This window comes from Lissotriton helveticus, chromosome 10, assembly GCF_964261635.1.
Source record: "Lissotriton helveticus chromosome 10, aLisHel1.1, whole genome shotgun sequence".
NCBI classification, from domain to species: Eukaryota; Metazoa; Chordata; class Amphibia; order Caudata; family Salamandridae; genus Lissotriton; species Lissotriton helveticus.
Window position 1 is genome coordinate 883,190,145 of NC_136071.1, and position 15,164 is coordinate 883,205,308.

The 15,164-nt window shown below is 42.8% G+C and overlaps 1 protein-coding gene across 3 annotated transcripts in view; it reads right to left on the minus strand.

Annotated features, from left to right (window-relative positions):
• Positions 1-15,164, minus strand: part of KIF15 (kinesin family member 15) — a 927,215-nt gene that overhangs the window by 438,896 nt on the left and 473,155 nt on the right. For all 3 annotated transcript variants that reach the window (XM_078663524.1, XM_078663523.1, XM_078663522.1), the window contains exons 23-24: positions 10,343-10,421; positions 9,857-9,943 (exon numbers count right to left, since the gene is read on the minus strand). In XM_078663524.1, the coding sequence (XP_078519650.1) occupies positions 9,857-9,943; positions 10,343-10,421 (166 nt within the window). The remainder of the gene's footprint in view (positions 1-9,856; positions 9,944-10,342; positions 10,422-15,164) is intronic.

Genomic DNA, 15,164 nt, shown 5'->3' on the forward strand with positions numbered 1-15,164 from the left:
GGTATCGAGGCCACTGGCTTCCCCTTGTTCTTGTGTCCAGTCTTCATATGACTAGCACTCATGTGCCAGGGGGTCCTCAGACCCCCCCCAGTCTCCCTCGTCGTCCATGTCCTGAAATTCAGGGATAAAGGATGGACCCAGATCCTTGAAGAATTCCTTTTCGGCCGGCGCCGGACCTGGGACGGTGTCGTCAGAGGACAGCGCCGGGGGTGACACCCTAGGGGTCGACGCGGCAGGGTCGTAAGGTCGACCAGTGGCGACCCGGATCCAGAACCAGATCCAGTGGGGCCTTGCAGTGTCGGGACCAAAGTCGCCGACGGTGCCGAAGCACCCGATGGCGCCGGGGCCGAAGCACCCGGCCCGCTTGGGTTCCCAGTCGGGTCCGCTGGGCCCGAAGGCGCCGCGGATCCCGACGGAGGAGAGAGCGACCTCATGGCCATGAGGAAGGCATCGATCTCCTCCGGCGTCGCGTTCTGCCCAGGGACCGGCGGGTATGGAGCTGGTTGCGATGCCTGCGGTTCCAGCGGTGCCGTGTGGGCGGTGTCACCCGAACCCCCGGCCGGGCGATGTCGCCTCTTCGACTTCTTGTGCCTCGTTCCTGAGGACTTGGAGTCTGACGAGTGGTGTCGACTCGCCGAGCTGTGATGACTCCGGCCCCGCGTCCTGTCCCTCCACCTCCTTCCGGATCAGGACCTCGAGAGGCGCGGGGCCGACTGCCGGAGCTCGAGGCGCTTGCGGGACCGCTCCCGCCTACCCTTCGACGTCAAGGCCCGGCAGTCGGGGCACGACTTGTCATCGTGGTCGGGCCCCAGGCAATGTAGGAACCGGCGGTGGGGGTCGGTAACCGACATCAGTCGGCACAGGGCTTGAACCCGGGCATCCCTACCGGCACCGAAACGGATCCAAAAAGGATCAAAAAAGCTTAGTCAAAAAGTGACTAGAGGGTACCACTTTCTCCGGACCTGCGCTTGCTGGCGCGGAAAAAAGAAGAACTGACGTCAGCGCGCGAGGGCGGCGTCCAAGTACTCCGGCGACGTCATCCCGGCGTCAACGACGCAGACGACGGACGCGGAGCCGCAGACGACGCCTACCGACGGGCAGGGGTACTGCTACCCAAAATTTTCCAGATCCAGTCTGACGCCTGGGTACATTCTAAGGTAAGGAATCTAATACTAACCTGTTTCTTTCAGATAAGACAAAACAAAATATAGTGTTACTGACAAAGCTAAAGAATTAGATCTTACAAAGACCATGGCAGGTTTGGGTGAACAAGATAGAGAAACTACTATGAAAATAAATGTTATCCCGCCCAAAACCTTAAAAAAATCAAAGTTACAGTCTAAGGAGGATGAGGTTTTGGAATGTTTGCTTGATAGATCAACTGCTCCACCACCACCCTATGCCCCCATTACAGCGAATGTCAACATCCCCTCCTATTGGGCTTCCCCCTGTCTCAGACACCAGTATCACAGAGACTGAACAGCGTCTTGCGTCTAAAGGGTGACCAGAAAGAGATGTAGTGAGAACAATGTGTGAAAATTGGATGAAGGATGATGTAGTATCCTTTCCTGAAATGCAGGAAACAATTGGGCAATTTGACCAGTATGTGCAAAATATGACTTTGGAATTTCTTTTGGGAACACTAGAGCGGTTGTATCAGACTTCTCATGAGATAATACCGCTATGGGTGAACAAGTTGAGGTGCGACTACAGTGCCAAAATGATAACTCCTGAGATTTCCCTACATTCATCACGGATAGTCAAAGATAGTAGTTAAATACACTATGTAATTAGAGAAAGTAGACAGATGGCCCCTATCACCCCTTCTCGAAAGCGCCCTTCCCATAATATTGGTAGCCCTATAATAATGATGCTGAGAAAACTTGGTGTGGCTAAAATGCTTGCCCTCTACCCCATACAGACAAACAGGACTCTGCATTTCCCATGAGGGAGATAGCACCATACCTGCCATACGCAAATCTACAGGTGAGGAAACAACACACAGCAGGAGACAGTTTGTTTACTCCCCTTGGGAGAAAGATTAACTCTGTGCCATTAAAATACATTTCCCTGATCCTAGGAAAAATCCTACTGGATTTTTTTAAAGAATTGAAATGGACCACATCTGTCACACTTAGACATTGGCTGATGTGGACAATTTCTTTTCCATCATGTCGCCTCACAATATGTGGAACAGAATTAGGCCGATTAATGACGCTCAACATTTTGGCGCTGATTGGGGTGTGCTTGAAGGACATGATTGTGACCCCAAACCTGGTGATGCTCCTCATGAGTTGATTCAAGCCTTGCCTGCTAAGATAATAACTAAGTTGCAACAGCAAATTCCTCCCCATTCAATACATGGGGACAAACTTGCTACTTGTGTGCAGAAAAAAGATGAAATATCGGATTTCTTTACTCGTTTTGAGACTATTTTTAGCGACTTCAGTGGCCAAGATATGTCCACTGAGGCAGGTCAGCGACTCTTTACTGATAGATTTGTCAGTAATTTAGATGAAGGTATTCGAACAAAAGTGATAAAAAGCGAAAGTGCTTGGCAGTCTAAAAAGCCTGGGGAAATATTACTAATGGTCCAATATTATGAAAAGTGGAGGAAAGATGAAGAGGTAAAGGAAAGTAAGATACTGAAGGATTTAAAAACAAAGGCATTAGTTCAGCAAGTCTACCAGTCCACAAGACTGGGTGCTCCCCAGGGCAGAGGTAGGGGTAGAGGTAGAGGTCAGGTACAGATTAGACAAGGAAACAGAGCATCTTTATCCCCTAACCAGTGTGCCTACTGCAAAAAGGATGGCCACTGGCGCGTAGTATGCCCCCTCTTAGGTGAAGGAAATCATAGGTTGGAACACAATGGAAGAGTACAAGGGGGTTTTCAAAATAATGGACAGGGACAAAGGACAGGATCCCAAGCAAATATTTTCAATAAAGGTCAGCAACGTCAATATTACAAAAGTAGGATTATGGTTACTGAGACTGCCACTGACTGAGGGGACTACAGTCACTATCCCAGTGGATCAGAAAGGTCTATATGTGGGGGTACACCTGGATGGAAAGGAACGGCAGTTCCTTGTTGATATAGGTGCTGCACGCACTTCTGTTAAACAGGACGCAGTTGCCAGGGCTCCTCTTTCCGGGTACCAGATTATTTCAGTAGGATTCTCTGGAGTCCCTGTAATGAGACCTGTCTCTAAACCCATGGATATTACTATTGGTCCTATTTCTGTCAACACTCCTTTCGTGCTCACATCTGGCTGTGAGGAGAATTTGCTAGAACTAGATTTGTTGAAAAGATTACATGCCACCATATATTGATCACCTGATGGTGTATATATTACAATGGAGAAACAACAATGGCCGACTTGCCTCCTGAACTTGCAGCCCTGGATAATTCACTTTGGGCTATGGGCGACTATGACGTAGGACACATGAACATTGACCCCATCCGCATTCTAGTTAAACCTAATGCTAGGTTACCTCGTATTCCACTGTACAAAATATCAAAGGAAGTAGAAGAGGGCCTTAAACAGGTAGTATCATACCTCATGCACTTTGGTATTGTCACTAAAATAACAGGAAGTCCTTGTAATAGTCCTATCCTCCCTGTAGTAAAAAATAGCTCCAATGATGCACCTGATAACTATAGATTAATGGTTGATATGCAAGCAGTGAACAAGATTGTATTACAACTAATCAATAGGAAAGGATCACTTGTCCTGCATAAACCAAGGTATGCAAGACTCGGGTATTGTGTCTCCAGTAAAAAAAAAACATGCACGTGTTGGGTATTCTGGATAGCGGTATATCTTTGTTCTCCGCTATATGACACGTGTGTGCATAATCATAGGGTTCGTTTTAGATATGCAGCCTTCACCAGGATGATCTTACCCATGGTTTAAAAACAGTAGTGACCCAGTGATGTGGACAAAGTGTGAATTAAAAATACCCGTACAGCCAGATTTAGAACTTTATTTGATCTGGATTCGGGTAGCCCCTGATTGGGGAATGCTTTAGGTGTGCGTTCTATCGAAAATTTAGGAATTCAGAGCGCACTAGCATTTAGTGAGATCAAAAATGGCCGACATGTTTCAGCCCTATTGCCGGAATTCGGACTTACGGGCTTTCTTCAGGACCAATCTAAAAATAAGTGAGAGTGGTGTGGGTCTCCAATGATTATTGCAAACGCAAAACAAGAAATAAAAAGAAGGGAAGACACTTCCGGGTCCAAGAAGGCTGCTACAGCGTAACGCGAAGCAACGAGGAATGGAGCGTGAGCCCCCTCGAAGCCTTCCATAGACTCGAAGGAAGTGTTCCAAACCAACACTTCAGGTACATTGAGACCGAAAACAAGAAAAGAAACAGGTTGACAATTGCCCTTCTTTTTATTTCTTGTTTTGCGTTTGCAATAATCATTGTAGATGGTCCCGCATACAGTGGATGTACTCCTGAATAAAACGCAAACACAAAACCTTACTGCTGCACGATTAACGGGCTATGAATGTACTCTTGAGTCTCAATAGTGTCCTGAAAAGATGTAATGTAATGAACCCTGCTACATTACTACCCATCCCCTTGGATGAGGTGGACAGTGTGGAGCATGACTGTTTGTTTAGAACAGAGGAAGAAGCGAAGGGACGGGTAGACTTGACGGATATTCCCCTATCTGACCCAAAAGGAAAACTGTTTGTAGACGGTTCATGTTTTGAATTTCTGGATGGTTCCAAGACGGCTGCCTATGCAATTACCACCCTGGAGGAAGTAGTAGAGATTAAAAAGATAACCTCTAATTCTACACAGCCTGAGGAACTCATTGCCTTGACTAGGGCCTGCCAATTGAGTGAAGGACATCGGGTTAATGTTTACACAGATTCACGATGTGTGGAGTGGCTCACAATTTTGGAAGACTTGGGCAGATAGAGGATTTTTAACATCTCATGGTTCGAAGATTCAACATGGCAACTTAGTATTAGAATTGTTAGATGTAGTTACTCTGCCTGTGAAAATAGCCATTGTTAAATGTAGCGCACACAAGAAAGTAGTAGATGATATTTGCCAAACACACAGCTAGAGATCATGGTGGCCAAATGTACATGGCTGATAATGCCAGGTGGGTGCCAGAGGCTGGAGCTTGTGAAGACACACTAGATGCAGTAAGAGATATGCAGACAGAAGTTACCCAGGAGGAAAAGGAATTGTGGAAGCAAATCGGGCGAGTAGATGATGAAGGTTCTTGGGTAGATCTATTGAATAGATGATTGCTTCCAAATGCTAATGTTCCTGTTGTAATGACAATGGTGAATGGTCCCGCTCACATTAGCGCCCAAGGTATACGAAATGCATTAGAACATGTATGGAGAAATGACAACATTACTAAGGCAGCTACGTCCCTAGTGTGAAGATGTTTGCTTTGTACCCAGCTCAATATTGGGAGGGGCACCCCTGCCCCAGCAGGTCACATCGCACCCCCCTCCATTCCCTTTGAAGTCCTACAGATGAATTACATAGAGATGGAAAGATGTAACATTTTGACGTATGTCCTTGTTGTAGTATGTAAATTTAGTAAATGGATTGAAGCTTATCGGACTAAAAATAACACAACACACACCACAGCCAAAATGTTATTGAAAGAGTATTTCCCAAGATATGGGATACCCCATTTGGTTTGAAGTGACAATGGAAGTCCTTTTGCATCTGAAGTAATGGAGATAGTGTGCACTGGTCTGGGCATCAAACAGAAATGTCATGCAGCCAATAAACCCCAGTCAGCAGGGCTTGTTGAAAGGTACAATGAAACACTGAAGAATAAGTAAGCAAAGATTTGTGCCAGTACTGGATTGAAATAGCCAGATGCCTGACCCCTAGCGTTGTTGTCAATTCATACCACCCCACACACACCTTATGAGGTGGTAATGGGCCGCCCAGCTAATGGCTGGGGTGTTCCAAGACCAAAGAAAATGTCTAAATTGGCGTATCCATTGCTTGTTGATTATTGTGAACAATTGACCAAAACTTTGTCTTTGCTCCACAAACAGGTCAGGGCCAGTCTTCCAAAACCACCTGAGGGTCCGGGATACTGCATCAAACCCGGTGACTAGATCCCTACAAAGAATTTGCAGTGGAAAAGCAACCTCTAGCCCAGATGGAAAGGGCCCTTCCAGGTCCTTCTTGCAACACAGACAGCTGTTAAGGTGGAGGGAAAGAAAAATTGGATTCACGTCTCCCACTGTAAGAGAGTTCCCTTGCCATTGCCCTACGATCAGGGGGTAAAGGAGTGAATAGCTGACGTTAAGTGTGAGTATGTACAAGACTATGTCCCTTTCAGTGATGGAATAACAACAAAGGAGGTGGAATACAGGGAACAGGCTGAAATTCAAAATCACGGCTCTTTGAACATCCACAACATATTATTGCTATTTCCAGATCAAACAGTTCCAGGTACCTCACACTATAACTTGAGGTCCTGAAAAATACAAGGGCTTTTAACAATAGTTAGGGAATGTATTTTGCCTGGAGTACACCAACTGTATCTATGAGGGATTTAAAAGAGCCGAGGACTGAGCAGACTCCACCACGGGTACTCAAAAGCTGCAACTTTAATGAACTAACTGGTTCAGCACGGTTAGAAGAATAAAAAAAGGAAAAGGACGCTGTGAAAGAAAGAGTAATCCCATGAACAATGGAACTCCACCCATTTGGTAGGGCCCAGAATGCTGAAGCTCAGGTGCTAGTACCTGCCCCTCCAAGATGGATGTGGTCAGAGAAAGAAAAAGTACCCTTGTCTTCATATTGCCAAATGTGGTCAGTGATTTTCAGTGTTTCCTGGTTTATACAAGGAAAGTTTCCTGCACATACTCTCGTGCAGCCTACCCCAAAGGAGCACTGTCACTTCACTCTTCCGCCTCATAAAGCTGCCCATAGAGTCTATTATGGGAATAATATGTTCATTCAGACTTTGCATCAAAGTCACTAGGGTCTAACATTACTGACTGTTGGGTGTGTCAATAGCTTCCCCATTCAGCACAGCATGGTGTTCCCTTCATCCCTTATCCATTCTCTCAGCATGGATCTTCTACCGGATGGTGGGAAATGTTTTGGGACTTCTATGTCACTAATAACATTGCAGCCTATTCTAAGGGGAACAAAAGCGCTATTTATTTGATATGCCCATTTCTTCACCTTTTCGATCCCACTTCAGTCCACCCCTCCAATAGTACCACTGCTAGCCTCAATGCAACCCTTTGTTGGAATGGCACAATATTAAATGGGACCATCTTACAGAAACAGGAATTTTACATATACAACATGATGCATAAGTTGACTGTATTTAAGAAAAGAAACATACCAAAGGATCGGGTGATCCCGCTAAATGTATTGTCACTTCAAGCTCCTCTTTGTGTGGCAGGAAAGGGAAAAACATATGTGGGGACTACTAAATGTAAGCAGACCATACCGCTTTACACCACTTCAACTCCACCCTTCCTCTCTTCACCCAATTACTACTTTGTATGAGGGGATAAAGCTGCTGTGTGGCTTCCTAAAGCTTGGTCAGGTGTTTGCTACATAGCATTCCTCCTTCCAACAACTTAAATTGCGCCCCCTAATTATCATAAAAAGCATTTGTTACAGAAGAGAGGAGTGAACTTTTCCAGGTATAAAAGAGTAGTACAACAGAAAGAAGTTGATCAGACAGCTACCACCCTCCAGCAGTTCTTGATGCAATGAAGGGTTTGGTACAACTCTGGGGGCTAAAGATAGATAGTGTCCAGGTCCGCCAGTTAACAAGGGTGGTAGACGCAGTGATTAATAAGACAACAGAGGTCTTAGCAAACATCACAGTAGAAATGCAGGCAGACTGTCTTATGACCCTTCAGAACAGAATGGTTTTAGACATTACACTTGCAGATCGGGGTGGAGTATGTAGGGTCATTGGAAGCTCCTGTTGTGTGTATATATACCTGACAATGCTCCAAATGTTTGTGCTGCCATACAAAGCACACACCGTATTTCAGATGAGATTCTCAAAGACCAGGGTGCCTGGACATGGTTGGGTTTGTTCTGGGACATTCTGTCAACATGGGGTTGGAAATTGCTCTTAATTGCTGCAGGTATAGGCGGTTTAATATTAGCCTGCTGTTTATGTATACAATGTTTGCCTATGTGCTGCTCCTTATGTTTTTCCGCTTGTCACCCGCCCCAAATTTCTATCAAAGATACCAATAAGATGTTAATGTAACAAGATGAGGTAATTGGTTTGATGATGAATGATGAAAGTGTTTTAACTGACTGGCCGTCATATTTTCAGGGTCATCTCTCAGAACCTCTTCCCTATCATCTACAGCGTAGCTTCTCCTATAATGATTGTCTCTTGTTCTGCTTCTACTTGTTCGCAGCCTTGAGCAATGCTCAAAAGGAGGATCTGTGGGAATTCAAAATTCTGTTTAAAGTTTGTTTGCATTGCTGCAATGTTGCTGCCTTAGCATAAGCGTCATGTACTTTGTATTACTTGACGCCATTTCCTTTGCACTATCAACCTACAAGTTGTAATTCTATAAAAAGCTAAGTTGCTGTTTTGTAATCACTTGACACAATGTTTCAAGGACTAGGTCATGCCAATTCTGTACTTTCCTCACATAGATATGATGATGTCTGCACATTCTTTTCTTCTAGACTGTGCTCAAGGACTCATGTAACAGGTTTAACCAGTTGGAAATGTGCCCATGCATTTTTACACTGTAAACTATATATACCATGTTTTCACAGCTGTCAGGGGCTCACTCTGCCGTGGTCTCTAACAGGCTGGCCACACGATGCAAGCTCTGAGCAAAATAAACTTCTCTCTCCGACTACCCCGGTCTTTTTGTATTTTGGTGGGTGATGTGACCAGTGGGGGACTATCATAGGGTGGAAAAGAAACCCAGACCCCACAATCACTTCTGCGACCTGTTCCAGAGTTTGAGGACAGCGAACTTGCCAATACGATCTTGAATGGCCTTACAGTTTATTTTACTGCAACACGAGGGAGACTTTGTTTTATGAGTGGTGCCAACAAACTACAGGCCCAGTTGGTGTGTGATCGTCACCGATATCTGTCGTTGACAATCACAACATGGTTTAAACCATATAGTTGTGGGGCCCATATGTGCACACTAAGAATTGTGAGGGGAAAAACAAGTTTTCCTGAGGGAAAGTTCAGTCAAGAGAAAATTGTTAGCTGCAGATCTGAGACAAAAGGTGCGTAAAGAATGGAACTGACATTAGAGCGTGGAAATGGCAGTCTTATAGTGGACGCAACGGGTAGCAGCACGACCCCACCCGCTAAAATGTGAGGGAATTGCTATTAAAGTTTATGGAGCCAATCTGACACCCGAGGACATCTACAAGGTGAGGAATCTGCAGTTAGAAGTATCTATCAAAAACATGCACTTTCACAATACTTGGGCTCAGGCAGAGCAAACAGTGCATTTAGGGCTAATGGCAGAGTAAATAGCACCTTGTGTTTCGCCGAGTTATGTTATAGATGGACATGTTGATAAGGGGAAAGAAAAACAACAACCACTGTACCACAATGTAATCCCAGAGGGCATTTTGAGAGAAAAAATACCTACATACCCATAGTACAGGGATGCATCGCATCAGGTGATTGCTACAAAGGGAGCAGAGAAAAGGGTAATAGGGCATGGCCTTGTGTGGGGAAGAACATTGTAAAAGAAAGAAGGGAGAGCAGTGTTTTAAGATGGGCAGAAAACAGCATATTTTGACAGGTTTAGGAGTGCACTATACTGTATTTGCAAACAAAATATTTTAATGACTATGAATGACAAAATTAAATACATTACACTACCTTATCCTCAGCGTTAGTCTTCTCAAGGTCCACAATAACTGCTTTGGTAGAAGCCAAATTTTGTTCCAGTTTCTGCAACTGCAAAAACTACAAAAGAAAACTATCAAAATAGAAATTGAAAAAACAACCTCTTTAACTTGCCTTGTTTATCTGTGCTCAAGCTAAATAAAGAATTAAAAGCTAATTTATATAAGATGTGAACAAGCTCAAAAGTTAAAACTTGTATAAACAATTAACTAAATGCCTTTTTAGCTTTATAGCATTTTAATGTAATTACTTGTGGCCATCTGTGGTCAGGCAAAGGGTTTGTTATGCAATCTGTTAGTGGGAATTCAAATGGCATGGTGAACGAAGAAGTTGTCAAAATGTTCTATTACTTAAGAAAGAAACTCAAAAGCAATGGGTGCCTGCCCATCACAAATACGGTTTGTTTTATGCAGCAATTACTGAGGTCAACATTCCATTGTAAATACTATTGCATGTTACCTGCTGATCACACCTTGTCCTCAGTTCAGAAGTCTCTTTTTTCAGATTTACATTTTCCTCCAGGACTTTTATGAGCTCCCTAGAGAAAAGGAGAGGTTCAAAAGATCAATCTTCAACATCAAAAATGGTCTGAACCTCATAAACTTCAAAGTAGGAAGGAAGTAGTTATTGGTGGTTGTAGCGTGGAATACAGTTCTTGATAAAGTTTACAGATAATAATTCCAGCACTATGAGAATAATCAGAGGAAAATGAAAACGATTTGGAAAAAAGGAATAAGAATCTCTAATACCCTCCAAGCAACTAACATGGTATTGATTTCCAGCAACTGGAGACTCAACACCATTAAAGAAGTACACTAAAACAAAACTACACAGCTGTTTTAAGGACAACCTTTGTTGGACCTGGCCCTTTATTGCAGGGTTATCCCCAAACTTTATACCTTCCGTATTTTTTGGACCTTTTTATTTGCTTTAGGACTCTGGACGCTTTACCATTGCGAATCAGTGCTAACATGCATGTGCTCTCTCCTCTAAACATGGTATGATTAGTTTACACCTGTTCAGCATATTTGACTCAATTGTAAGCCCCATGAAAAGTGGAATACTATATTCCGAGGGCCTAAACAATAAATGCTACTAGTGGGCATGCACTACTGTTGCCGCCAAAGGACGTAGCTGTCAATCCAGTCTCAGGCCTGCCATTGCAGGGCCCAAGTGCACAGTTTACTGGCACTTTGACTTGGCATTTGAAACTACTTGCCAAGCCTTAAAACTTCCCTTTTACTACACATAGGTCACCTCTAAGGTAGGACCTAGTGAGCCCTGCGGGCAGGGTGCAGTGAAAGCAAAAGGTAGAACATGGGCTTTTATTGTATGGAATGTCCTGGTAGTGACAAACAGCCTATGTTGTTTATCACTGATGGGATGCGAGGCCTACTCCTCTCATAGGCTAGCATTGGGAATTCCCTTATACATTCTTAAGTGGTAATTACTGATCTAAAAAGAGCAGCGCTGCCATGTTTGGTATGTTTTAAATAGTAGTGCTAAATCCTGCTTACTGGTGCAGTTGGAGTTTACATTATTATTTTGGAAATTCCATTGTTAGAAAGTGGACATTTCTCTGTACTTATGGCTTTGTGCTTTTCAGCCTCACTCCAATCGACTTCTGACCTGGGTGACAGCTACACCTGATGCATGCTTTCCAAACAACCACAACGCACGAAAGGCTGTGTGTGACGGGGATTACATCTTCATTCATCTACATACTGATGGTCTTCCTGGGCTGGGAAACATCATTCACACTTTACATTTGTCTAGGTTGTCTCCTGTAATCACACAAAGGGCGGATTTACCCCCTTCTGATGCCTGGAGCCGGGCTGGGTTGAAAGGGATGGTTGTGTACTTGAAAGGGTTCCTTTTGAAGTCACCCATTGAACAAATAAATTTTTGAGGATAAGTACAGGGGCTCTGATCCCATGATTTTAGACACTGCGTGGGATATGTAACCAGATGCTGCTGGCTCTACTTTCTGCACATTAGAGGATTGTTGTGCTGCCAGGACGTATAGCCATTAGAACTACCAACTGTGTTGTGCGGGCCCGCTGCCTGATGGACTGCTGAAGGGACTGCCAGTCTGTTAAGGATCTTTATGTGCTGGCCTGCCTGCTTGCCACTCCCTGTGTGCCCCCAAGTGTTCTCCAAGGAGCCCAGCACCTGGTAAGGGTTGTTTACTGCTCCTTGTCTCTTCAATACCAGGGTGTGATAAGCGCTGGTTGTTGCTCTCGGATTCTCAGATTAGAGTGTGCGAAGTGCTCCCCACTTTCGACAAGAGAGCAGTGTGCGTTTTGACTCCTTGTGACCAGCGCGCTGAGAGCTTCACTTTTTACTGGAACAGCGGGTGCTGAAAGCTTTACCTTTATTTGGAGCAGCGCTTATCCAAATTGTTGACTTTCCCAATGCTTGTTCGCTTGAAATTGCATTGATGTATTAATGCTTGTAAAACCTGTATCTCCGGAACCCTCTGGTAGATCTGTTTTGTTCTAGTGTCAAAAATCTTGTAAAAATACAGTATTTTTTATAAATTGTTGCAAGATTCTTGAGTGTTGTGTCAATTTCTTCAATTGTTTTGGTGTGATTTAAATGCGTACCACTTGTTCCTCTGTGTAAACGTTGCTGATCAGTGCCACAGCTGCCCAGCATTGAGCTGAGGGTTTGACAGACAAAATAAATTGTTGTAAATCTTCGAGATTATCCTACCACCTTGGCAGACAACTAGTACTGTAGAATCCTTAACTGGTTAGATTATAATGTACTTTAAAAGAAAATGTAATGCATGTTACATTATCATTTGAGGAGGTGCACTTTAATTACTTAATTTAGGTGTTACTTGTTTCTATAAATATGGTCATAGCATAAACATTCCATTTGCAGTGCAAGTTGCTCTGTTGGCATGTCCTGTGCAATGGCAGGTGGTCGCAGTGTCGTAGATCCAAATGAGATGCATGGATCCAGGGCAAGATGCCGTGCCTCTGTACTGCAGACCTGATCAAGATTCCTTGGCTGGTTACACATTGGAGGATTCTTATGCAGATCCTCAAATCCACAAGTGAGGGCTTCGCTGGGATTTAAAGTTTCTTTGAGGATCCGGCAAGAAATCTATTTTTTATTTTATTTTAATGCAGGTGGGGGTCACCTTTCAGAGCCTGGGTATCAAGATGTTCTCAACCTGCCCCTTATATGTGTTTTCATTTTTTTTCGGGACTAAGTTCTCGAGTTTAGTAATGCCTACTGCAACATTTTCTTTCAAGGTTGTGGCAAGCACTCATATTGCTTTGTAGCAAAAATAGCTGAACGGAGATAAAGCTCCCTCAGCAAATAGGATCGGAGTTTTGTTTCAATTTTAGGTCAGTGGATCTGCGGATCCTTAACTGTCAAAGTGTATTGTTTTCTAAAATTGCACACCTTCATGCCCAATTGGAGTCCCTCTTGAAAGGCTAACTTCTTGAAAACTACTGAACGGAAATAAAACAAACGTATTTTTTTTTAAAGCACTTACAAGAGTAAAGTTCAAACTTTGTGCCTAATTTGGTGAAATTCCGTTCAACTTCCTGTATAGAAGAACTAAACTTCTTCTGGGTATAAAAATGGGAAATAATACTTAGACTCTCCCTTTTTCTTGGCCGACACTTGATAGAAACTTGAAAAGAAGGCCTCAAAGTGCTCGAACTTTTTAAAAATGTTTTGTGCAGATTTAAACTGCACCAAAGTTAAGAAAACAAAATACTTTTCCTACAGAAACTGACTCAACAATAACTACACTGGTGCAAATATATAAATATATATATATTCACTGAAAAAACCATAGGTTATAGACCATATATAGTTAGGAATTAGCATTTACAAAACCTTGAAAATTCACTGAAAAAACCATAGGTTATAGACCATATATAGTTAGGAATTAGCATTTAGAAAACCTTATTTTACTCACACAAAACCATTGAAATTCCATATATAGTTAGTTGCACTAACTATATATCGCGCACCCGCAATCCACTGCTGATGATGTCACATATTACATCATTCATGACATGGTCAGTGACATCACTGATGACATCACTGATGACATCTCAAATGACATCACTGATGACATCTAGTGTCTGTGTGTTTTTGTAAAGTTTAAATACGTTTTACATATTGAAGAATGACTGGATGTATGGAAGACTGAGTGTGTGTGTGGCTGGCTGGGAGGTGTGTGACTGTGCATATCAATGTGTACTTGTATCAGTGATTGTATAAGAGAGTAAGTATGTGTTAGTATATGTGTGAAAAGTATGGTGTTCTGTGTTTAACTATAGATGAGGAAATCGAAGTGTGATTGATTCTTCACAGGACTGACTAGGTGTACGAGTGCATATGATAGTGTTCTAATAATAACTGACTGTATGTATGAGTAATTGTATGGGTGAATGAGTGAATGTGTGTGTAGACGTACGAATCAGTGAGTGCGTATGTAGTAACTGGTATTGGTGTGTCATGATGTCATCAGTGATGTCATTTGAGATGTCATCAGTGATGTCATTTCAGATGTCATTAGTGATGTCATCAGTGATGTCACTGAAGTATGGTGTTCTGTGTTTAACTGTATAAATGAAGAAATGGAAGTGTGATTGATTCTTTACAGGACTGACTTGGTGTGTGAGTAACTCCATGGATGAGTGGCAGTGTGTGACTGTCTGCATAGGTGTATGAGTGCATATGATAGTGTTGTAATAATAAGTGACTGTATGTATGAGTTATTGTATGGGTGAATGAGTGAATGTGTGTGTAGACGTAGGAATCAGTGAGTGTGTATGTAGTAACTGGTATTGGTGTGTCATGATGTCATCAGTGATGTCATTTGAGATGTCATCAGTGATGTCATCAGTGATGTCATTTGAGATGTCATCAGTGATGTCACTGACCATGTCATGAATGATGTAATATGTGACATCATCAGCAGTGGATTGCGGGTGCGCGATATATAGTTAGTGCAACTAACTATATATGGAATTTCAATGGTTTTGTGTGAGTAAAATAAGGTTTTCTAAATGCTAATTCCTAACTATATATGGTCTATAACCTATGGTTTTTTCAGTGAATTTTCAAGGTTTTGTAAATGCTAATTCCTAACTATATATGGTCTATAACCTATGGTTTTTTCAGTGAATTTCATTGGTTTTTTAACAGCTAATATCTGTAGCTGTAAAATGTATTCTTCTTTAAATCCAAAAATATATTTTATATGTTTATTAATAAATTTTTTTTTTTATATTTTTTTTTCTTC